The 24691-nt window shown below is 49.3% G+C and overlaps 2 protein-coding genes across 15 annotated transcripts in view; one reads left to right on the top strand and one right to left on the bottom strand.

The window, feature by feature from the left end:
- Positions 1 to 17: 17 nt before the first annotated feature.
- Positions 18 to 11837, bottom strand: Arv1 (ARV1 homolog, fatty acid homeostasis modulator). Of its 6 annotated transcripts, none has more exons than NM_001106197.1 (6): positions 11629 to 11837; positions 9059 to 9178; positions 5917 to 6070; positions 2696 to 2920; positions 1865 to 2009; positions 18 to 306 (listed from the first exon to the last, which is right to left on the bottom strand). In NM_001106197.1, exons 1-5 carry the CDS (start codon positions 11788 to 11790, stop codon positions 1867 to 1869), a joined length of 804 nt encoding a protein of 267 aa, NP_001099667.1. In that variant the 5' UTR covers positions 11791 to 11837; the 3' UTR covers positions 18 to 306; positions 1865 to 1866. The 6 variants fall into 6 exon arrangements, with proteins under 6 accessions (NP_001099667.1, XP_008770828.1, XP_038953596.1 ...); XM_008772606.4 differs by having other exon boundaries at positions 37 to 332; positions 2696 to 2873; positions 11629 to 11835; XM_039097668.2 differs by having other exon boundaries at positions 37 to 332; positions 2696 to 2873; positions 10054 to 11808.
- Positions 11838 to 11974: 137 nt separating this feature from the next.
- The window catches only part of Ttc13 (tetratricopeptide repeat domain 13), a 54602-nt gene continuing 41885 nt past the window's right edge, over positions 11975 to 24691 (top strand). For 4 of the 9 annotated variants that reach the window (XM_039097663.2, XM_039097662.2, XM_039097661.2 and 1 more), the window contains exons 1-3: positions 11976 to 12237; positions 20691 to 20785; positions 22267 to 22342. In XM_039097663.2, the coding sequence (XP_038953591.1) occupies positions 12012 to 12237; positions 20691 to 20785; positions 22267 to 22342 (397 nt within the window). In that variant the 5' untranslated portion in view covers positions 11976 to 12011. Of the gene's footprint in view, positions 12238 to 20690; positions 20786 to 22266; positions 22343 to 24691 lie in introns of all 9 variants that reach the window. The other 5 variants (NM_001415075.1, NM_001136162.2, NM_001415074.1 and 2 more) reach the window with 2 other exon arrangements.

The following is a 24691-nucleotide window of genomic DNA, read 5'->3' as shown; positions in this document are numbered from 1 at the left end:
ACTCAAAAGACAATCTTAGCCACTGAACCAGAAATGTATAAAAAGTCTGATTTATTCTGAAAGACGACTCAAAAGTGCTTCTGCAGAAAACACAAAACACAGGTTTAAAGCCACCAGTGAATATTTCAACTTAAAAGACATAAAGGAACCGAGCTGTGGAACCTTGGTGCCCGCCTGGGTGCTCAGCCTTGCCTACAGGTGGTTCAGATCTTCCTGGGGGATTCTGGGCTCAGGAATCCCCAGTCTTGGCTTCACTCACAGAAAGCAGAGGCTTTGGGATCTCTTGCGCCTTCTCTTTTGAGGTAGCTGGTCCCGCCACAGAGAGGATAAAGCTGCAAACAACAGAGCAAGACGACTTTGTAGGCCCTGTCCTCATCACCACGGAAGCCTTGTTTCCAAGGCTGGGACCACGGAGGACACAGGGAGCCCGAGGCAGGGCCCCTCCCCGGCGTAACTTAAGGAGACAGAACAAAGAGCAAGACAACACGGCAGGCCACTGGCCCTGTGGTGGGTTCTAGAGACTCACGAGCTCATTTTCCTGCCTATGAATTACAGCAGACAGTCGATACAGAAGCACAGAGGGAACACAGCCCTGGTGGCCTAGGGTAGGAATTTGGAAGGCGGTTGCAGTGAAGCAGAGCTGCTGTGGGGAGAAGTGCCAGGGCGGGGTGTGGAGAGACGCCCTCCTCAGGAGTGAATGTGGTGGCTTCTACAGAAGGGAGCCAGTAGCAGCTGAGTGTGGGCATTTCAAACGGAGGGCCACACTCTTGCATTCATTGACAGCCAGGCAGCGGACAGGACCCAGCACTGGTCAGGAGAGGGGTCTGGGAGGAACAGGCTCACCCACCTCTTTGCATGAAGGAAGGAAGGGGTGGGGCTAGAATCCCGGCACCAAGTGGCCCGTTTTGTCAGAAACTGAGCATGAGGCTCATAGCTGCAGCAGCTCCATGAAGTTTAGACTGTGGACCTAGGCTCGGAAAGGGAGGCTCACAAAGGGGACGGCAGGGAAAGCAGCGGCTCAGACGGAATGTCCAGGATGAGCTACACATGTACATGGAGGAGGAGAGCAGGCTCAGCAGCCACACCTCCAAGACCCGGGAGGAAGGAAGATGGGCTGGCTCAAAGCACAGCAGGACATAGGGCTACACCACAGGGCACGTGAGGAGTGCAGAGCTCCACCTCCAAGGAGTCACACAGAAGAGGGAATGAGCCCGAGTGTGGCTCCCTTTCCTGCTGTGGGTCCTCCTGCACTTCCTCATCCCAGGATCCTGCTCCCTGGGGTGGAAGGGGGCCCACAGGTCACAGAGAGGGAGGTGTAGGAGGGAGCTGCACAGCAGAAGACGAGAGAAGGAAGGAACACTATGAATGACAGCTGAAGAACAAACTGGGTGACGAGGTAGGGGGAGGGGAGTGAGCAGCAGCCATGGATGATGGGCAGAGTCAGACCCTTAGTCCAGTAAGGGCCAGAGAGGGTGGAGCCCAGCACCCTGTCTGTCCTCCTGGAGAAAGAGGCCTGAAGGAGAGGACTGCGAGGGGAGGGGCCATAGGCAGTGCCAGGCCAGACACACTGTATGATGGAATGCTGACCCAGCACGGCATGACGAGGACACAGTCCTCAACTCTCGGCAGCTGTGATTACCCGTGTGGGGATAGGCCTGCTAACATCCAGTACGGCCCCACGGCTCCCCAGGATACACAGGCAGTTAACAGAGGCTGAGGAGGCCTTCCTCGGTGCGACAGCTGCCCAGGAAAGTGCCGTGTTCTGACAGTCCTCCCCACCACAGAACTAGTCATGGGTGGGATGATGACATGATTGTGTCCCCCAGGAAGCGTTAACTCAAGAGACGGTCGACGTTTCCGGTACCTTCAGAAGTCCTGAGACTTGTACACCGCACAGTCGCTGCCCACATTCCACTCCATCCTCTGGAAGAAGAAGACCATGATGCTCTCCAGCAGCAGGCCGCTCAGCACGGCCAACAGGGACAGCCTCCGGTTGGTGTTCAGGGTCACTAGAAAACAAAGCAGCAACTATACTAGGAACTCTCGTGACGAGACAGGCCTACGAGCTGCATGGCAGTGAGAACCAGCATTGTTACAAGAGCTGACCCGAGGAAACCCACCCTGCCCTTAATCTACACTGTCCTGGACCAAAGTCTGCTCTAATAAAGCACCAAGCTCTTCCCAAGCAAAGAGGAGAAACCCAGAAACGAGGAAAATAAAGTGGGTGGCTCCTGCTGTAACCCAGCTCTTGGAAGCTTCATACAGGAGGATGGCCGTGAGTTTAAGGGTGGCCTGGGCTACACAGGGAGACTGTCTTAGAACCACCACCACCATCCAACTTGAAAGTATGAGGAGACGAGTGTCACAATTCAGTCAGGGCCCAACAAGAAAGAAGGTCAGGTATTGGCTTCATTCACAGCAGTGCTTTTCAGAGTGCCTAAAACCTGAAGACTCATCTGGAGACAGGAACCGTGGGAGGCAGGCACCTGGCATTTGCTCTTGGCCAGACAGGAGAGATGGTGTGGACACTCATAGCACCACATGGCCAAACCGAATGACCCTAAGTGTCTGCTGTGTACAGAGCGCCACCAACACGTGCAGGACAACACAGGTCTGTGGAGGGGCCCCAGGGCCAGGACGCAGCCTTCCAGAAGGCTGGAGGCAGATACGTCAAATAAGAAAGGTGCACACTCACCTCTGATCGCCTGGAAGTTTGAGGTGAGAACGAACACCTTGATGAGCCTGAGACACAGAGGCGTGTGGTCGTGCTCCCAGATGACGGCGGGGATCAGCAGCAGCTTCCCGTAGCTGGACAGCAGCAGCGCCTTCAGCAGCAAAACAAAGTCTGGCGCCCCTCTTGCTGTCATGTGTTGCTGTACCCACAGGAAAGCAAACATGCCAGTGAAAAAGGCAGCTTGTTCTACGGAGCAAATGAGAGAATACAGACGTCTCACTCAACCTAACCCTGAAAACTGTGGGAATCCCACTCCACACAGAACTCGGCTGATGTCCTAAGAAACACCTTAACAAAACAACATTTTCTCTCACACACAAGCACATGCCCACCCACGGGCTTCGTGTCAAATCCTGCAGGCATGGCTTTGAGAAATATTTCTCAATAGGTCTTAGAGGTTTTTTTCCTTTTATCTTTTTGGGCAGGGGTGGGGGCTGGTGCCTTACTACAATGCCCACGTTGGTCTCGAACATCTGACTTTGCCGTACCTCGAAGCTCTGGGACCACATCTGAAATTATAGATGTGAGCCACCAATCCTGAGAAAGATCTGCTTTAAGGCCTGAGATGAGGTCTTAGCTCTTGGGTTGGGCGACGTGCTTGAAGTTTTTTGTTCTAAGTTTTCTGAGACAGGGTTTCTCTGTGTAGCCCTAGCTGTCCTAGAACTCAGAGATCTGCTTGTCTCTGTGCTGGGATCACAGGTGTGCGCCACCATCACCAGCCAAGTATTTTTTTTAATGTTTATTTTACTCTTAATTCTCTGTGCCTGTCTGTGTGTGGGTTTGTACACGTGACTGCCAGTGTCTGTGGAGGCCAGAAGCAGCCCTTGAAGCTGGCGTCACAGGTGTTGTGAGATACTGGTGTGGGTGCTGGGAACCAAACTTGGGGCCACTGCCGGATCAGGACATGCCCTTAACCACCGAGCTAATCCTCCAGTCTCCTTGAGAATTTTCTTACTATTAGTGTCTGTAAGATGTAAACAGCAATAAATCCCGTACATTTCTTTCTTTCTTTTTTTTTTTTTTTTTTTTCGGAGCTGGGGACCGAACCCAGGGCCTTGCGCTCGCTAGGCAAGTGCTCTACCGCTGAGCTAAATCCCCAACCAATCCCGTACATTTCGAACTGATGTGTATCATGGTTATTAGAACAGTCATAAGCCCAAGTGCACAGGTCACACCCTCTGCATTCAGAAGAGAGAACATCAGGGCTTTCCCCTGATGCATGTCCAGTTCTACTCCACGAACACTCAGGAGTCTTGAGGTTAGTCAGCACCGCTGCCGAGAGAATGGGTAACTGACAGGACAGGCTCAGGTCGGAGGTATGTCCATCTGTATGGAACCCTTCAGCCACCCAGATGAAGGCCTACTGAGCAGCCATGGTGGGCCCAACCCCCAGGGGTTTCAAGTAAGAGAGAGAAGGCAGATAGGCGAGAAGTTAGTAATAACCACTGCACTGTATTAGGTGAGACTGTAGAGGTGGTGTCAGGGTAAGTGTCACGAAGATGAGATTGAGCTAAGACCCAGGGACATGAAGTCAGATACGGTGCCATCGTGGACAAGCACCAGAGCAAAGGGAAAGCCAGTTCTAAGGCCATCAGATGGAGGCTTATTGTGCAAAACGCAGCTGGGCCAGAGCAGGCTAAAGTGGGGCAGGAGGTGCACTGAGACAGGAAGGAGCCCGCCCCACTCCAAAGATCCCTCTGTCACTGTACAGAAAGATCCATATGGCACTGGGCTCATCAGAAAGGGAACACTTTGTGTGAAGAGGCCTGGGGACAGTGCCAGCCCCCAGTCAGGCTACTCTAGCTTGGATAAAGCCCCAGGCGGACACAGAGGCAATGGGGAGCAGGGGCAGAACCTTCCTGAAGATGAGTGACCAAGGAATTCAGTAACTGAACAGGGGGCTCTGAGGAGACTCCAGCTGGGACACCGAGGCCTTGGGTCTGAGCAACTGCAGCGGGAGGCCGTGTGCAGAGGCAGAGCACGGCCAGGCTTGGAGCCGCACCTCACTAACTGTCCAGTGGAGCTGGTAAGCAGCAGGCAGACAAAGGGTCCAGAGGTCAGGAGAAAGGTCTGGGTCAGACACTTGGGAGTTCAGAGAAGATGGATGATGCCAGGGAGGGGAGGGATGGTGGCAGAGAGGGGACAAAAGAGCCCGTGATCCAGAATATATTGTGGAAGGCATCACACGTGGAGAATTCCTGAAACAGTGCTGTGTAGTTAACGCAAGGGCTGTTTTTATTTTTGAGATGGAGAATGTTTTGCTAAGACTGGCCCCAAAGCCTGTTGGACTCCAACAATCCCGCTTCAGCCTCCAGAGCCGCTGGAGTACGGCTTGTGCCTGCCACAGCCTGGCTTAAGTCAAAAGCTTCTGAAGCAGAAAAGGTTGGAAATTAGAAATAAACTGTCACAGACGTTAACTCACTGCGGTTCAGATCCCAGAGAGAAAGCCCTGGGCTTTAATTTCTATGAAAGGTGCTTCCAAACACAGGTCGGTCTGGGGAGTGCCATCAGACACCTATCTGCCCCACACAGTCAACACAGCGCACTGGGAGACCCAAGACAACTGTTAATGTTTCCTACGAGAGGACGCATGACACCTTCAAGGTGGAGATTAAAACGTAAACAGAATGGCCTAGTCTGGTAAGTGTTCTCTACCCTTACAAGACAAAGCAGGCAGGCGATGATTGGTTTCACACCCAGGACAGGGGACTGAGGTGCATATTTTACCTATCATTGCAGACCTGGCCTACAGCTCTTCCCAGCATCCCTCTGTCCCTATCTGGTATTACCCTGCCTCAACCTTGAACTTCACAGCTCCCCATATAATCTAGACATTTTGCTTGCTCTCCTCTTTCTTCTTCTCTGTGTCCAAGCACCCTTTCTCTCTCCCTCCCTCCCTGCCTTGCTCCACCACCAGACTCCCGATCCATGACAACACCCCTGGCCTCAATCCTTTGGAGCTGGTGAAATCCCCTGAGAGCAGCTTCCCAATAAACCTACCTTTAATGTTATCTAATCTGGCTTGAATTGGCTCATTTCACAGGTGGAGAAATCACCAGGCAGGTTAGTGGTAGAGTTGAAATACGGTCCCTTCCTGTAGTACAGCTGTCTCACCACGTCTTAGCTTTGATCAGAACGGTGAGGTGCTAATTAGCTAATGCAGACCCCTCAGCTCTGCTTACCGAAAGACGCGATCACGAACATCCTGTAGAAGTCCCACTCCTTGGCATAGCGGATCACGTCATCGGGGGCTGGACTCTGGCTTGAGTCCTGCAGCTGCCACCAACGCAGGTATGCTTCACAAAGCAAACAAAACATGCAGAGTTTCCCATGGATCTGACAGTCAAAGACAGTGTCACTGGATCAGGTAAAGAAGTGGCGAGCTGAAGGCATGCCAAGGGGCACGACACAGCTAAGCAGGCGTAGGGGTTACTGGTTTTTGTTGTTTTGTTTTGTTTTGAGATAAGGCCCTGCGATGTAGATGAGGCTGGTCTGGAACTCCGGATAGGCGTCCTGCCTCAGCCTTCCAGGTATTTTAAATGTGCACCACAGTCTACTTGGTAGTTGTGCTGAGAACATATAGGTCATATGGATTTCCAATGTTATTAACTGGCTAATTACATTCTTCACGTAAGTTACAAGTTCTTAACTAGCAGTGCTTATTGGAAACTCATGGGGGATTTCCAAGCTTGGACCATCAGAGAACAGAGTCCAGAGTAAAACCTGGGTAGGTGTATTTTGTAGCAATTCCTTGATAGATATGCACACACGCATGCATGCCAAGAATCATGTTTTCAACACCTCCACCCCCTTAACTAAATACAGTGTTTACATGACTTACATAGGTGGAAAAGGTCAGAAGAGAATGAATTTAATCTGAAGGTTGTGTGTGTGATTGGTTTTTCCAGGACAGGGTTTCTCTCTGTAACCCTGACTGTCTTGGAACTAACTAACTCTGTAGACCAGGCTGGCCTGTCTTAGCGTTGGAATTAAAGGTGTGTACCACCACACCCAGCTAATCTGGAGATTTTAGCACACCACATAAACTATCAGTCTGAACAGGAATTAAAAAAAAAAAAAAAGCCGCCTCAGGGCAGAAGAGAAAAGACTGTCACAGGGAAGATCTGCACAAGCTCCTGTGACTCTGAATGTTTATTTACCAATCTCCCCGGCTGGACTACCTTTCCCACAAACTGAGCTTCCTCGGGTAACTAACAGTGGAGATGTACGTTTGGGATGTCTGTGAACCCAATCCAACCTGACCCAGTCTCAGGTTCTGAAGTCCCCAAGCTGGCTGGCACAGGTCCTCTGGCTGTACTCTGGAAACATCTGGAAAGGACGTCCCCAGTGTCATCCACAAAGCTGCTACCTGAGCTGCTCTGGGCAGGTCTCCCTTACTCCACCGGAAATTTTCAGTGTGTAAGCAAGCTTGAAAAGTCAACACTCTGTTCACTTAAAAGGCCTTGATTATTTGAGGGGCAGACCAGTACACTCACTGTCTAGTTCTGCCAAAATTTAGGAGAGTCAAATTAAGCAAATAAAAACATATATCCAGTCAAATTTGAATTTTAGATCCACAACAACTAGTTTGTTTTAAGTATATACCATGCAATAATCCCAGACTGAATGCTGGAAAAACTTCAATGCTTATCCAAGTTTCAGATTTAACTGATGTCTTGCATTTACCTGTCAATTTAACCTAAACTACTAAGCCACCTACCAGTATGAAAAGTGCAAATTTTGAAAACCCAACCTTAAATGTTAGTACCTTTCTGACTTCTTTTTCATTTCCTGCATTCTCTTAACAGCAGAGTGCAAAATGAATTTAATGGTGGTTTAAAAAAAATAGTTTTCTTTTAAGGTTTGTTTCCTAGGTCTAGGTATAATTGTTTCCTATTCTGTGTTGGATTTTGATTGTCAAGCTAATTAGATTAAAAAACACCTAGGGTGACATTCTGCTGGTGGTTTGGAGAGACAGACCTTCCTTCCACCTTAGACCATGGCCAAGACTGTCCATAACTTTGTACAGGGCCTTGCCACTGGCAACTGATGCCTTACTTACTGGAATCCTTGACTGGCCACATGTTGAGCTGGTTCTCCTAACTCCCTACAGCTATTCAGGGTGTGAAAAAAGTAATTCAAAGTCCTAAAGCTGGTAGCTCAAACAGCTTACATTTGAGGAGGCTGTGTTTGATGGGTTGGTGACCACTGAGGTGAGGATGTAGTTTCATATCAGGGAGATCGTAGATGAACGTGGCACCGTTCACTGGCTATGATGTTTTTTTTTTTTTGGTTCTTTTTTTTGGAGCTGGGGACAGAACCCAGGGCCTTGCGCTTCCTAGGCAAGCGCTCTACCACTGAGCTAAATCCCCAACCCCTGGCTATGATGTTTTATGACCAATCTTTAACATCTGATTTTACTTGAGCTCTTATTTGAATGTTCTTAGATCTCTTGTAACGAGACTACTTATCTGAATAGAATACTAGCTATTGGAAAAATAGAACAAACAATAAAACCACCTATTGCATTGATAAGGTGCAGATCCACAGCACTGGTCCTTTGGCTGGGACCCTGGCTGGGAAAGGAGGGGAAAACAAAGCCAGCATGGCCCTGGCACTTCTCCGTTAAGCAGTCTCACCCTCTCATCAACATGCCACAGGCCTCCCTGCAGCGGAATGGACTCAAACTGTGAGCCAAAAGGAAGCTGCTTCTTCTCAGGTATTAGGTCACAGCAGTGAGGAAGCCCCTAAACACCTGGCTAACCTGGTTAGCTTTACTCTGCTCAAAGTCAACATTCTAAGAGGTAGTACATTAGCAGCATCCGGACTATATGCCCCCCACCCAGTCTCTCTGTGACCACATCTTCAGGCAGTTACTAAGCTCTGCATACTCTTTTAAATTTGTATCCATCACTTCTAGAAAACCTGCAGACATGAGAGGGAAAAATCCCGTTAGAATCATACTCTCTAATTCTGTTTGAAACTGTCATTTCTTTTAAATGCAAAAGCATTGGGTAACATTAAAAAGTTTTAAAGCCAAGGTTTGGAAAGTGGGTGTGGCAGTTAGGAGGACAGATTGCTTTTACAGAGGACAGGAGCTGTGTTCACAGAACCCAGGATAGGAGGCACACAGCTGCCTGTAACTCCAGCTGTCACGATCACAGGCGCCTGCAACAGGGAATGCAAATCCTTCCTCACACACCAACTCGTGTGTGTGTGTGCGCACGCTCACACATGCACGCACACACACACACCTGCAACAGGGTCCACATATCCTTACACACGCACGCACAATTTTAAAAAATTTTAAATTCCAGAACTTACATTTATTTGAGTGTTGAAGAGAATATGCCTATAAGCCTGTGTTTTACATAAAATGGCATTAATCAGGATAATAACAGGATCATATTCAATATATTTGTCTACTGGTTTCTGGCAGGATTTCTGGGGGAAAAAACAAAATAATATTAGAGCAAACAATTAACAGGTTCTGAAATTTTAAAGGACTTAAAAATTGAAGTCTGTTTTGGACTTTCCCAGCAATAGCGTGTCTAGGCATCAATTTAAAATCCTCCCATTAAAAATGTCCACCCATGTAAGAAGAAGACACTAAATAAAAGCTGCTAACTAGAAAGACCCATATTTAAAATAACAAGCAACTAAGCCCTCGGCATTGAAGACATGGAGGTGGGAGGATGCTGAGTGGGCAGGGGCTGAATAAGGAGACCCTGTCTGAAATCACACAACAAAACAGACAGGAGTCAGACAGGAATATGATGTAAGGAGCCACTCCAGGCACAAAAGCTTTCAATGCCACTTTCAGTTGTACGATTTCTTAACAGCTAATCTTTCTAACACACTGGCTGACAAGCTGTGGTGTAGGCTGTGACTCCGGATCTGGAGATGGGTGTTCAACAAAGTTCCTATCTTTTAGCTCCCGAGAGACCAGGGTAGTGGCAGCAATCCCAAGCCTGGTCTTTTTCCAATGAAAAAGAACTTGGAAAGAAAACGTTCTTTCTTTGCTACCACAGACACAGCAGAGGGTAATGTGTTGTGTGCAGAGACTTGGGTTTACAGTCTGGGTCTTTGTCACCTAAATCAGACTCCCTCAGATCCCAAACGGCTTCCTCTCATACTCTAATACTGTGAGAAGAATTAGAACTGGTTGTTATACAACATAGGGACATTGAAACAGTGTCAGTTTCAAACTTGCCCAGATGGTATCACTCAGTGAAAAAAAGAATGGCTGCGAGTCCAAGTGACTCTGAAAGGCTGACAGGATAACACACAAACAGAAACCACAGGCCGACCACGATCACCTTTTAATTGACTTTAGAAAAAAGTCAAGTGCATCGGAGAACTGTAACCCTGGACGTCAACACAACAAAACAGATTCACTGTCCCCTGGAAGAGCTGCCCTACTTCAGTCACACCACTGTAAGAAACACCAGGCCTCTCCAGTTACCAGGTGAACCCGCAGTTGTGCTTGGCTTCTGTCAAAATGGAGGCATAGAGGTTCACGTCTTTCAATTGCCTGAAATCCCCTGTGAGGTGAAAGCAACTACACTCAGATATCAAGCTCAGGACAGAGGTTCTTTCCAGATCCCCTTCCTTTGCGCTGACATGGAGCCTCTCTCTTCCCCTCAGGCCTGAGGTTCAGGCCCAGAGACTGAAGACTATTGCTGAGAGAAACTGTTAAGTTGGCAAATCCCTCTCTCTATCTTTGAAAAGCTATCTACGTCCCACTTTTTGGACATTACCCCAAATGTAAGAACAGGGAGGCAGAGCAATTTGGAGGCAGGAGGGGAAAGACCAGCCTCTGGAAACACAAAACTCCTATTCCTTCTGTATCATTTGTTAGCCAGATGCTGTGCTGTGGGAACAAAATAGCAAGAGCTCTCCTTCTCTGGAGCTGCATGGGCTCCAATAAGCTCATCACCTGGAGCCACTGTCCTCTAACCTCAGGGACCTTATAGTTTAGAAGGCTAAGAGAGCATGCCATCTTGCCTTGACTGTTACAATGAGATGCCGAAGAGGCTACTTCTACTATCAGGCTTCATGCCCTGTGTTGTCCAGCCTTTTCGTGGCACCCGACACATAGGGAGCTCGCTGACTTTCTCCATCTGTGGAACTGATGGATCAGTGGGTGCTCTTCCACCAGCAGCCTCTCCACTGCTTCCTCCTGCCTTCACTTTGAGTATAAGGAGGAAACACACAGGGAGACATTCATTCTATCTCCTCCTCTCTTTCTCTTCTGGACCTCCCGCCTCCATCTCCTAACTGCAGGGATTACAGGCGTGGAGCTGGAGCCGGAGTATAAGGCTTCCTGCGTGTCAGGCAAGCACTCTACGGACCCGAGCAACATCCTTGGGCGTGATAAATGTTTTCTACTTTGGTTAAATTGTTGTGTTATTTACTATTTAATTGACAAGTATCCTGAAAAGATACCGTTTTCTTCTAAGAAATCCCTACAGTACCGGACCTCAAATATTGCTTCCATGTCCTCAGCCTCAACAAGAGAACGACACACTTCCTGCTACCATTTCTATTTCCTCAGTGAATCGCATCTCTCTCCATCATTCGTTTATTCGTTTCAGACAGTCTCTCTCTAGGTAACCGAGGCTGGCCTCCAACTCGTGATCCTCCTCCTGCCTGGCCTGCGAGTGGAGTGCTGGAGTCACAGAAATGCGCCAGCACTCCTGGATGCCGTAAGTCTTATAACATTCATGGCCTAGGCAGTCTTCAAGAACATCCTTGCTTTCTCTTTCACACCAATATATGGACCACTCCTCCCCCACGTGCTCAAGCTCCCAGGCCCTCGCCCCGGACCACAGCACGTTCCGATCCGCCTTCCTAGACGCGCCCCGCCCCGCCCCGCCCCCCGGCGCGCTCACGCAGATGGTTATCTTGAGCACTCCGTGGTTGTAGTCCCGGTACAGTTCCCGGGCCTCCCGGTTGCACTCGATACAACGATACAAGAAAGAGGATGAAGCCGCCGCCGCCGCACCTTCCGTGCCTTTCCCGGACCGCATCCCCCTACGCCCGCCCGTCCCCATGGCCACTCTAGGGCTTCTACTTCCGGCTGCTGACGGAAGACGCTTGGACTGGCCTTGGAGAGGACACTCAGGGGCTTCCTGGGACTTGTAGTCCAAGTGCTGAATGAGCGCTTGAGGCTAACGAGGTGCGGACTACGACTCCCAGCGGGTACTGCGGCTGCGCGCCGCGCCCACCTGCCCGCGGCGGGCAGAGCAGGGCCGCGCCTGCGCCGTGCGGGAAGATGGCACCTGCCGGTCGCGGCTGCGGCTGCTCCGGCAGCTTGGGTGCCACGGTGGTGCGGCTGCTGCTCCTGCTGCTGGGGGCGCTGGCCTGCGCGCGGGCCACCGAGCACTACTCTCCGCTGTCCTTGCTGAAGCAGGAACTTCAGCACCGGCAGCAGCAGGAGGCCCCGGCGGGCGGCGGCTGCCCGCAGTCGGGGGACTGGGCGGACCAGTACCCGGAGTGCGGTGAGTGGGCCGAGCCGCCCTCTCCCTGCGGCCGCCCCTGCCCAGCGTGGAAGCACCTGGGAGGTGGGGGCACCGGGGATGGGCTCAGGCGGGCGGCGGGGACGTGGACCCGCCTGGAGGATGCCTGCTGTCGTGCACGGGCCAGGAAGTCAGACTTCTTTCTGCCTGCCCCGGTGGGTGACTTGCTCAGTCCCTACCCCAGGAATCCAATCCTGAGAGATGCAAGCAGGTTGGATTTGCGGGATGCCTTCAGCACTGACTCTGCTCCTCAGGTGCACCCCTGACCGTAGTAGAGGGAGAGCTTCAGGCCTGATTTCCTGCGTGCATTCCAGTCGCTCGGGCTCATTCATTGAAGTCAGACGTTGTAGGCTTGTAGAATAAGTCTTGGAAGATCACTCTGGGCGGGATGCACATTCTCTTTCTGTTTTGAGTTGCACAATGGGCATTTTTACCTATCAGTACCCTCTCCACCGTCCCTTCCCCTCTGTGGGTGACCCTCCATTTTGCCGTGGGAAAGAAAGGCCTGGGTCTTCTGTACCTAGTAGCAGCTAGCTTATGATGCCTTTTTAGTCATCCCACTGATGTCCAGCACCTTATGCATGCCCAGACACTACTTAGTTTCTTAGCTGAGATGCAATCTCAAGATTAGTGCAATCTGACTTCCTTTGAGCACCATCTGGCTTCTTGGAATGGCTTTTGGACTTATTTTGCGCCTCTGGCCTGCCAACAGTGTCCTGTGGCCAGCATTCCTTAGTAAGTTGTTAATGTCACCTGATTCAGGGCAGGGGATTACCTGTCGTGAACTTGTCTTGTCTAAATAGGAGACTCCGTTTACTTGAATGTGAGGTTTTATTTCCTCATTTAGCCTTGTTAGTTTGGCGGCTTAATTTACCCTGTTGGATGGCAGCCCTTTGCCTTGGAAGGGAAAAGTGAGACACAATGAAAAGGCTAGGTCCCAATGCCCCAGCTATAGACGCAGGAACAGAGAGCAGGCAATAGTTGCTTTGCATTCTTCATTTTTTGAGAAAGGGTCTCCCAGAGCCCAGGCTGGCTTTGAACTTGCATTTACCATGGTCCATCTCCTTAACCCCCAAATGCTGGGATCACAAGTATGAGCATCCGTGCTCAACTTTTAACCTCCAAGGAAGGGCTCTTGGTAGGAAACGCCTCTCCTCTGTTTCTCCCAACCCTGGCCTATTATATGGAAATTGGACTCTGTGAAGCTTTCCTCAGGCACTTGTCCTAGACTGTGGGGACAGATTCAGGATCTGCAAGTAAGCATGCCATAGACGGAGGGGCTATTACAGCACCAACACAATGGTCTACTTTTGATATCCAGAACCTACCAGGTCTCCCAAATCATACAGGTCTGACCTCACTATGAGGGCATCTTTGGAATACCATTGCTTGCCCACATCAAGCCAGACTCTAGACTTGGGGCAAAGAGCTGCATAACTGTCCTCCAGGTCATTCTCAGGCAATAATAGTTGCCGGTTTGGGTCTCAGTGTGCAGCTGATTAGCCTTGCTCACACTTACTCTCTTAACTGCAGCGCCCTCTGTGGTGGAGGAGCAAATGGTTACAGTTGGAGCAAGGAGATGGGGCTGGAGGCCTCTGTGTGAACTGGATGCTGTGTATCTCTGCCGTGGGCTTACATGTTCCCCAGCCCATGGTGATATTCTGAACTCTAGTATATTTTTATGTTTCCTACTGAAAATAGTTTATAATGTTTTTTATCTTATTTTCCCATGAGAAGATAGTATTTAAAAGAAAATGATTTACTTATAATTATGTCTTTGTGGAGGACAGTAGGTGTGCGTGGGAGGTCATAGAGGCCAAAGGGGGATCCAGTCACCTGAAGCTGGAGTTACAGGTGATTGCGAGTGCTAGGAACCAACCTTGGGTCTTTTTTTTTTTTTTTGGTTCTTTTTTTTCGGAGCTGGGGATCGAACCCAGGGCCTTGCGCTTCCTAGGTAAGCGCTCTACCACTGAGCTAAATCCCCAGCCCCCCAACCTTGGGTCTTAACCGCTGCTTCAGACCTGAGAAATTAATTCCACCCTTTCAAAGGAGAGGAAACCATCTGCTAGGTTATTTGTTCTTGCTTTTTTTTTTTTTTTTCTTTATTTTTGTTTGAGATTGGCTTACACTAATTTAAGCTAGCCTGGGCTGGAACTCACTATGTAGCCCAGGCTGCCCTTGAGTTTGTGACAGTCCTCCTGCCTCAGTCTCCTGGGTGCTGAGAATAAACACATGTGCCTCAAAACCTGAACATTTTTATTTTCAAAATAAAAATAAAAATAAAAGTAATTTTTTTCTTATTCCTGTGGTCCTATTTTTTTTTTTTTGGCTTAAAAAAAAACCCATATACATTCTTTTTTTTTTCTTCCTTTTTTTTTTTTTTTTTTTTGGATATTTTTTAAAATTTTCATTTCAAATGTTATTCCCTTTCCTGGTTTCCCGGCCATAAGCCCCCTATCCTATCCCCCTCCCCGTCTGTTCTAAGTTCAGTGGTTGGCCCTATTTTTAATTTGGAACTGTGGGAGGAAATACTGATAAGAGTCTTTTCCAAATTCCCTTCCCCAGCCCCATTACACAATATGAGACGTCCTGTGTCTTTTGTTGGTGCTGAGTGAGTTAGTGTTCATTACCGTTTTCCCAGGAGGAAACTGAAGTCAAGAGAAGCTAGGCAAGGTTACCCTGGAAGAGCCCGGATTTAGGATTGGTTTGATTTTGGGTTATGTTCTAATAGTCTTTTTGCGTATCGGCATAATTTCATTAAGCGTTAGTAAGCCCTACACCTTAAACTTGTGGAAAATTGTATTTATTTTTGTTATTATTTTTTTTCAAGTTAGGGTTTTCTGCATATCCTGGACTGTCCTAAGACTGTAGACCAGGCTGGCCTCAAACTCAGAGATCCACCTGCCTCTGCCTTCTGAGTGCTGGAACTAATAGGCTTGAAACTTGTTAGTTTTACTTATTTATTTATTTTTAATTAGTTTTATTGATCCTTTAATGCACGGGTGCTCTGTCTGCAAGTACACCTGTATGCCAAAAGAGGGCATCAGATTCCATTTTATAGACGGAACTAACCACCTCTTGCTTGGTTGCTGGACCTCTGTAAGAGCAGCCAGTGCTCCTAACCACTAAGCCATCTCACCAGCCCCCAGACTTGTGTTTTTGAATAATACTTAGGGTTTCAGACTTTACATGTGTATTAAAGTGAATCACCGATCCTAGTGTTTCGGACTGCGTAGCCACAGGAAAGCTGTGTGTGCGCCAGGCGTTGATGAATGTGCTGTACCTTAATGACCTGACTGAGTCCCTTGTGGGGACCTGAGTTTGCTGTAGGTCGAGTTGACCTGGCTAGAGTAGTGATGCTGGGCAGTGAGGGGGGTGTGGAAGTGGGGGGAGTGTGGAGTCCCATGTCACTGCTGTTGTGCAAGGCTGTGAGAGAAGACTCCCTGTGCTGACAGCAGCGCTCCGGAGAGAGTGACCTTGGATAGATCCCAGATACATCTCTGACCCCTCCCTTTCATGCATCTAGCAAGCTAAGGACTGTATCAGTTGGAACTTGCCCACTGACTAAAGAATTCAGGTTTTCTGTCCATGTACAAACCCACATGGTGTGTCATTGGAACAGAACCCTGGCTGGTTCTTTACAGACATCGGAAGCCACACCTTAGTAATCCAGTCACGTGTATCTCTATTAATTCCCAAAACGCCTTTGCTTTCTCCTTCTTTGCAGTAAGGAATGATGAGCTAAGGTGAGGCTTTTTTTTTTTCCTTTTGAGATACTGCGCCGTGTATCCCAGACTGGTCTCCAGCTCTCTTCACAGCAGACTGTGACTTCAAACTTCTAATCTTTCTGCCTTTACTTCCCCCGAAATGCTAGGATCACAGGTGTGTGCTACCACACCTGGTTTTATTTCGGTGCTGAAGCTTCGTGCTTGCTGTGCAAGGTCTTTACCCACTGAGCCACATTTCAGCCCTCAGGCAAAGTTTTTAAGTGACAGACTTGTTTGCTCCTGGGTGACAGTCCTGTCCTTGTTTCTTTGAGGTGCCTCCATCCATTTGGTGACTGTAGCACAATCCATGTGTGACGGAGAACTGCGCTCCGTCAGAATAATAACGTAGAGTTAAAGTTGTTGGGATGGATAATCCCAGGATCGAGCCAGTGGGTAAAGACGCCCTCCAGCCTCTGAGGGTTCCAGACACACAAGTGGTGCACATAAGCAAATTTAAGCAAAACACTTGAACACATACATCTTTAAAAATCAAAAAGAAAAGAAAACAAAAAAATCCCCTCAATCTGAAAGACTTCTAGTCCAAACACTTCAGATAAGAGATATACAACCTAGGCCAATGAGATGGCTCAGTGTGTAAAGGCAGTTTCCACAGCCTGATGACCTGTGTTAGAACCCTGGGACCACGTGGTAGAGAGAAGTGGTTCCTACAAGTCGTTCTTTGACGTCTACTTGCACACTGGCATGTCCATCCATGTATAGTAGTAAATGTTATATATGTATACATATATATACATATATTAAAAATAACACTCCACATACACACACCAGTAAATGGTTGGGTTTTTGGTTTGGTTTTTTTTTTTAATACCACTCAATGTGTGCCAGGGAACTGCTGTTTCCTGCAAGCCGAGCTGTGTCCTTAGCTGCAATTGGCTGTGGCTCCTCCCATCATAAAGATCGGGGCACAGAAGTAAGGGCACTAAAGGCAGCCGCTGAGGTGCCCGAGCTCTGAGCCAGCAGGACACTGACTGCCTCCAAAGCAGCCGGTTTAGTTGGGGGAATAGCGCAGTGAGATGAGATGCAGACTGAGTCCGCAAGTGGGCAATTGTTAAATTCAGCCTTTCTCCCTCACCTGCGTCCGTTCTTGATCTCAGTAAGTAAAGCTGTCCGGTCCTTCCTGGCAGCTCATCTAATGGTCTCCATCACAGTGACAGGACTCCTGAACTTGTCCACACCGCCACTGTGTCCACTTGGCCCTTCCTCATGCATCTGACATAAAAGCAGAGTTGTCACTCTCCTCTGACTTCTCTTTCCCCGCTGTCACTGGTGACTTCCTCCCTAGGTCACAGGCAGACACTTGTCCTCTCCTTCAGGTCTGTAGCAGAAAGGACCTGCTTTTCCCTCTCAGGTCTGGCTTTTCATTTCTGCCTACAGCCTGGGCTACGAGGTCACCTCAAGCAAACAAAACCCTAACCTAGTACCATGTCCTCTTGCTGAGAACCAATCATAGCAGCAGCACGTGCCCAGTCTCTCCCTGCTGTACACAGCTCCTTGCTCATGCGCGGGCACTCCTGGAAAGCTCTCGTGAGCAGAAGCAGCAGACGCAAAATCCACAGTAGTTCTTAGGCTATTCCAAATGCCAGAGAGAGAGAGAGAGAGAGAGTGTGTTTTAAATTCCCAATTAATAAGAATTAATATGTGTTCTTAGAAATAATGCGCCCGTGCAGAGATTAGACTGCTACTTGTCATGGTTCTTACAGAAGTTGAAGAGATTTTTGTTGTTTTTGTTTGCTGAGATGGAGTCTTCTCATGTGACCCAGGCAGACTTTGAACTTGTGGCAGTCCTCCTGCCTCAGCTGTCTGAGCACTGGGATCACAGGGATTTGCCACCTTGCCTGGCTGTAGTCGAACTGAAGTAATCTTAAGGATCTCTTGGATCCAGGATGGATCGTGACAATGGCAGACAAGTTGATGATCTAGTCACCAGGGCTTGGACAGCAGACCAGCTATTAGGAAAATAAGTGGGCGGGAACTTTTCTGTGTGCTATGCTGCATAGACTCCAGTGGTCAGAAAGCGAGCAAAAGCTGGGTGTGTCAGAGAACCCCTGTGACTCTAGCCCTCTGCAGGCAAAGCAGGAGGATCAGCAAAGCAGGTAGACAAAGAGACTCAGGACTGTCCACACCCTGTGGCTCAGCACTTATATTAGTCGGGCTCTATCCTAGTCTGGTAAGTTTGTGCAGGTGGGGGCCATGACAGCTTAGTAAAGTACTACTGCATCAGTGCAGAAGCAGGGACGGGACAGTGTCCACCATGTGCCGTGTCCACAGCATGCCGTGTCCATTCGGAAGCCATTTAAAACTGGGAGAAGTGCAAATTGCAGTTGGAGTCTGCAAGGCCAAGCCATTAGGGCAAAGGCAGTGAGGTGGGCATGGGACGCTCTGTCTTGGCTCCCTCCTTACTGCCAGGCCTCCTATTTATCTCTGTGTGTGTTTGTTTTTGGCTCTTTGAGACAGTCTTATGTAGCTCTGGCTGGTCTGGAACTCACAGACAGTCCCCAGCTTTGTCTGGCAAGTCCTGGGATTAAAGGTCTGCTTCCCCATGCCTGGTCTTCCAAGCCTCCTTAAAAAAGTATTTTTTTACACTTATTTGTCTGCTTGTTGTTTGTCTACCCTGTGTTCACTCACATACTTGCACAGGCGGACGTGCATACACACACACACATGCATACACACACATACACACACACATATACACACGTGCCTGTGTCACAGCGCACGTGGGGACGTCAAAGGCCAACTTGCAGCAATCAGTTCTCCCTCCACCAGGTGGATTTCAGGGACTGAACTCGTGTCCTGGGACTTGGTGACAAGTGCCCTTACCCCTAGCCCGCTGATATCCCTGCCCCCTATTGGTTATGATGCAGCGCAGCCAGCGCTCCTGTAGCACCAAGGTCTGCTGCTGTCCTTGGCGTATCCTTGCCTTTGTTTCTCTGGGTGTGGCTCTCGGGGACCTAGATATTGCCCAGCGCTCTGTTCTTTGCCTCTGATGGTTCCTAGGGCAAAGCTGGGTGCCCTTTAGTCACTGTGGCACTTTTAAAACAGCTGCCAGGGTGAGGGTCTCACAACACAAAACCCTAGCAGGTGTACATTTCCCGTGTTCCACAGCTACTTTGAACATTTCTGTCCCTCTCCGGGAGGGTCCTTACCCCATGTGCCAGTGGTCCTCAACCATCCCAATGCTGTGACCCTTTATTACAGTTCCCCATGATGCGGTGCCCCCCCAACCATAAAATTATCTTGATACCTCATAACTGCAATTTATGCTACGAATCACAACGTGAATTTCTGTGTTTCCAGGCCTCCTAGGCGACCCCTGTGAAAGGATATTTGACCCCCAAAGGGTTTTTAACCACTGATGTGGGGCATTTCCGGTCTACTCAGTCCCTTAGCCCTGGAGAAGCCACTTCTCCTTCTGTCCCTATTGTTATCAAAGTGGCCCTTTTGGGCATTGTGTACTCTGTTTCTGTAGCTGAGCTTCACGCATGAGATACTTTAACATGTTGTGTGTATGGGCACTTCATTGCTGTGGCGGGATGATCAGTCCATCCTGTGTATGCATCCCATCTGCTTATGTGCTTGGGCTACTCGGGCTATTAACCTCCTTTCAGATGCCATGAGACTGTTCCCACGAACCCAGGCACAGCATTCGATTGAGTTCCCACATTCAGTTCTGATGTCTTCACAGATGGAGCTGCTGGGTCGCGTCGGTGGTCCTGTGAGTGACCTGAGGGATTGCCAACACGTTTTCTATGGTGGCTAAATCACTGTGCAGTCCTTCCACCAGTGCCCGTTTCCAGTTTCTCACAGCCGCCCTGTGGGCTGGGCGGAGGCCCTTATTGTGCTTCAGATTAGGTTCCTCTAATAACATTGGTGGCCTTTTCCTGTGTTCAGTAGCTCCTGTGTATCTCAAGGAAGTTGCCCATCGGAGGCCCTTTGCTTGTTTGTAATCTGACTGTCTTTTTCCCTTTGAGTCTTACAGGTCTTGTGGTGTTAGGTCTCCTGGTTAGGCTTTGCTCTTGTGTGTGTGTGTGTGTGGGGGGGTATGTGCACACATGTGAGAGCGTTTATGTTGTTCTTGTGTATGTGTGATGTGCACACATGTGAGATTGGTATATGTTAAGTTGTTCTTGTGTATGTGTGATGTGCACACATGTGAGATTGGTATATGTTAAGTTGTTCTTGTGTATGTGTGATGTGCACACATGTGAGATTGGTATATGTTAAGTTGTTCTTGTGTATGTGTGATGTGCACACATGTGAGATTGGTATATGTTAAGTTGTTCTTGTGTATGTGTGATGTGCACACATGTGAGATGGTATATGTTGAGCCTAAGGTGGATAGATGCTGCCTTACAGAGAGGTGTTTAGCTCAGCCACTGGCATCTGGGTTGTAGACCGTGTGGGCTCCACCCACTCTTTTAGAATGGTCACCACTCTTGACCCCAGTCTCCAGTCAGAAGCTCTGCTGCTACTTGTGACAGGCAGTGGGGCACTCACTGTACCCTGTAGAACCCCACGCAGCTGGAGTGGAGAAAGCCTCTGAACTTTAGCTTGCCTTTAGTTTGGTTCCGTGGCGTCTGAAGATTTCAGCTTACTACCCTCAAATTCTCTGAAGTGAGCGAGTGACACTGAATGCTTGCTTTGCAGAGTCGTCATTTTTGAACTTCCATGAATCTGACTGCGAACTGAGAGGCTCGGCCCCCTGTGACTCGCTGCTCTCTCTCAACACTGAGAAGATTCTGGTAAGTGTTGCTCCACTCTGTTGAACATCGACCAGGTCCCCCTGTGGACTTTCTACTGCGAGTTCCTCTGTGACCGTGGTTTGACTAAGAGCTAGAATGTGAAGCATTCCCATGACACTGCGATGACCTCAGGGGCGGCACTCTGTGCGATGACCTCAGGGCGGCACTCTGTCCTGTGTGTGTTCGGGTCTGAGCTAGCTTGCTCTTGGCTTCACAGGCAAGCAGAGCTCTGTGGTTTATGACAAGAAGGTCCTCTAACCATGTTGGACACAGTGGTCCAGTCACTGTGGTTGGCAGTGTGGCCCATTGGTCACCACTTAGTTCTGTGTTCCAGCAGGCTCTGTGCTGTAAGAAAAGACAAGCTTAGGAGTGGAGCTGTCTCTCCATCCCGTCCTCCAGGTTTGCCTGGGTAACAGATCATTTGTCCTTTCTGGCGTAGATTTTCCTATGTATGTGCCTAGGAGTTTGAATTGTGTCTGTGGCAACTCCAGCCTGGAACTGATTGTTTTAATAATATTTTTACATTTATTTACTTACCTGTATGTGTATATGTGTGCACATATGTGCACATGTGCCGAGGTGCGTGTGTAGGAGGAGTCAAAGGACAACTTGCGGGAATTGGTTTTCCTTTTGTGTTGTTCTGTGACTCGAACTCAGGAAGCCAGCCCTGGCACCTTTGCCCACTGAGTCATCTTGCCAGCCCCCATGGTTTTAATTCAGGTGCTGTAGGCCATGTGCATCACCATTCGGTGTGCTGGCAGAGCCTCTGGAGAAGTGGCAGCTGTTTGTAGACCAAAATGTGATTTCTCTAGAACCCGGTAGCGCCATCTGCGTGGTGGTGGAAGATGGCCTGTAAGAGTACTCAGTCAAGTGTGGCAGCGTTCAAGGCCAGCCTGGGCTCCACAGAGTTCTGGGTCATCCAGGGCTATATAACAAGATACCGCCTTTAAGAAAACCCTTGCTTCCAAGGCAGCATATTTCCTGTTCCTGTCCTGACATTCTGGTCACACATGGTCTCTGTGTCTGCCTTGACACACACCAGCCGTATGCCTCGTACTACACGGCTGCAAGCATTACTGGGGGAGCACTCAGCACCACGCCTTGTTTCTTGGCCAGATTCCTTTATGTCCAGCTTGTAGCTGTGGATTCTAGAATACTCGTATACTTTACCTGGTATTCTGTGTTCAAGCCATGCTGGAGGACTGATCTTCTCAACATAACTGAAGGCACAAAAGAGCCTGCCCAACACAGGGGCCCCAGAGTAGCCAGAAGGACTGATCCCCACAGGAGAGAGACGTTGCTCTGGGAGACAGAGGTGTTTTCACCCACAAACCGTGTTCTCCAAGTTCAGTCAGCAGACGGTGGCACGTGTGTTCTGTTTCCGTAGAGCGCAAGTGCAGCTCCAGCTTCGTCACAGGCTTCTCGTGCAGGGCTTGCATTGTTTGTTAGAAACCAAAAGATGTTTGCTTGTTTGTTTTCAGAGCCAGGCCAAGTCTATTGCCGAGCAGAAGAGATTCCCGTTTGCTACTGACAATGACAGCACCAATGAAGAATTAGGTGAGATCCCAGTCTTGGAGCACCCCATAACACCCGCCCAGACCCATGGGAGCACCCCGTGACACCCGCCCAGACCCATGGGAGTACCCCGTGACACCCACCCAGACCCATAGGAGCACTCGTAACACCCGCCCAGAGCCGTGGGAGCACCCCGTAACACCCGCCCAGAGCCTTGGGAGCACCTCGTAACACCCGCCCAGACCCATGGGAGCACCCGTAACACCCGCCCAGAGCCGTGGGAGCACCCCGTAACACCCGCCCAGAGCCTTGGGAGCACCCCGTAACACCCAGAGCCATGGGAGCACCCCGTAACACCCAGAGCCTTGGGAGCACCCTGTAACACCCGCCCAGACCTATGGGAGTACCCCGTGACACCTGCCCAGAGTCATGATCAGATACAGATAGGAAGCCAGGTGGGAGGGACAGGTAGGAGACTGGCACTGCCAGTCAGACTTACCAGACCTTCTGTGTGGTGTGCATCATGACCAAAGATTTGGGTGGGGGTTGAGAATGTGTGTCAACTGGTGGAATGTTTGCCTCGTCTGTAAACTAGATGTGGTGTAATCCCAGCACTTGGGAGGTGGAAAGAGGAGGATCAAAAGTTCATGGTCATCCTTGGCTAAATAGGAGACAACCTGGGACACAGGAGGCCCTGGCTCAAACAAGGGAAAGGAAGGCAGGCAGGCAGGAAGCAGGCAGGAAGGAAGAAAAGACTTTTGTACAGTGTTCGGTAAGGACTATTCTAGCCCTGGGTTTGTTTCTATGGAAATTAGCAATGATGTTAGTAAGATCAGCCACTCTGTGCTAGAGGAGTCGTGTATGTCATGAACAACGGGGAAGTGAAAGGAAGGAGACCCAGAACAGCATTGTAGGTGGAACCAATCACATTCATTCGGGCCTCCAGAGGAGCTTCATGGTTTGGCCATTCCTGGCATGCGTTAAGACAGGCGGGGTCCCCACATCTAATGACTGCTGAGGTACTCATTGCCCAGGGAGCTCACGCCTGGAGAGTGGAGCCACAGCGAGCACAGTGCCACACAGGGACAGACGGACCCAGGATCCAAGCTCCTGCATGTACCTATAGGAGGCACCCGACGGCATCTGACTGCCGTGGTTGTTTCATCCCCAGTGTGGCTGGCCGGCCCCTCGTCATGGTAGCTCAGTCCTCCTGTGCTGAATCCTTCCCTCAGCTTTGTCACCGTGGAACACTGCGACCTCTGTCCCCCTTGTGCTGTTCTCTGGGGGTAGCTTTGAGAACACTGTCCCTAAGGCTCAGTCAGGCGGATTTTGTGGGCTGGTGGCTTCTTTCAGCTGAATCAGGCTTGGGTACAAGGCTGCAGAGGAGCTCAGAGAACCGGCTGCTCTTCCGGAGGACTAGATCCTAGTCCCAGCACCTCCAGTCCAGTGGGTCTGGCTCCCTCTTCTGGCCTCCATGAGCACCAGGCATGCATGTGCTGCAGATGTGCCTGCAGCCAGAATAAAAATAAACTCAAAACAACAGCAAAAGCACAGCTTGGGACGAGCCTGCCTTGTGCATCCTAAGGGACAGCCCAGGAAGCTCGAGCTGAGTTAGGCCCTTCTGGGACAGAGATTCTTCTTGGAAATAAAACAGCTATTGGCAGAGTCCGTGTCCAGAGACAGCTGCTGGCAGTAGAGATCTCTGCTGGAATTGTAGCTATTCCGGGTTTGTCGCTGTCATTTTGTTTATCTCTGGGTCCCCACAGTAAAATTTATACCCCGATAACTACTTACGTTTGAGGGAGATGCAGATTAGTATTTTTGAAGTTGTGGGTAGGTGTGGCAAAATCGGGGTCTTATTTGTTCTCTTTTGAGGGGAGTCAGGGTCCAGACAGATCTATGTTCCAAACCAAGGGTTTCCCTGAATTTCTGTTCCATTTTAGTGTGTGTGTGTGTGTGTGTGTGTGTGTGTGTGTGTGTATGTGTGTGTGTGACTGTATTTTATATATATATAGATAGATATACCTATCTATCTATATATAATATACATATTATATATATATATTTCTTTTATGAGAATATGTGTTTTTGCCCATATGCATGTATGTGCACTGTGTATGTGACCTTGGAGGTCAGAAGAGGGTGTTGGATCCCCTGGAATTAAGAGTTACAGACAGTTGTGAGCCATCATGTGGGTGCTGGGACCTGCGTCCATGTCCATCCTGTGCAAGAGCAGTCAGTACTCTTACTCTGAGCCACCGCTCAGTACCTCGGTTCTATTTTATAACTCATTTTTTTGTATAGCAGATAAGACCAGTTATGGGAAAATACGGAATTCTAAAAATGTATCTGAGAGGGATCTTTAAGAAAATTTACCACTGGCTTATTAAG

Source organism: Rattus norvegicus, chromosome 19, assembly GCF_036323735.1.
Source record: "Rattus norvegicus strain BN/NHsdMcwi chromosome 19, GRCr8, whole genome shotgun sequence".
NCBI lineage: Eukaryota > Metazoa > Chordata > Mammalia > Rodentia > Muridae > Rattus > Rattus norvegicus.
The sequence above is the reverse complement of the archived record's forward strand: the minus strand, read 5'-3'. Positions and strand labels throughout refer to the sequence as shown.

Bases quoted from the DNA above. Each gene is read 5' to 3' on its own strand.
- Arv1 (XM_008772606.4), bottom strand. From the start codon at position 11,790: ATGGGGACGGGCGGGCGTAGGGGGATGCGGTCCGGGAAAGGCACGGAA. The intron at 6,071-9,058 runs GTAAGTTCTGGA...TTTGACTGTCAG, and splicing joins TCTTCAACACTCAAATAAAT to ATCCATGGGAAACTCTGCAT. The intron at 333-1,864 runs GTACCGGAAACG...TGTTGTTTGCAG, and splicing joins AAGTCTCAGGACTTCTGAAG to CTTTATCCTCTCTGTGGCGG.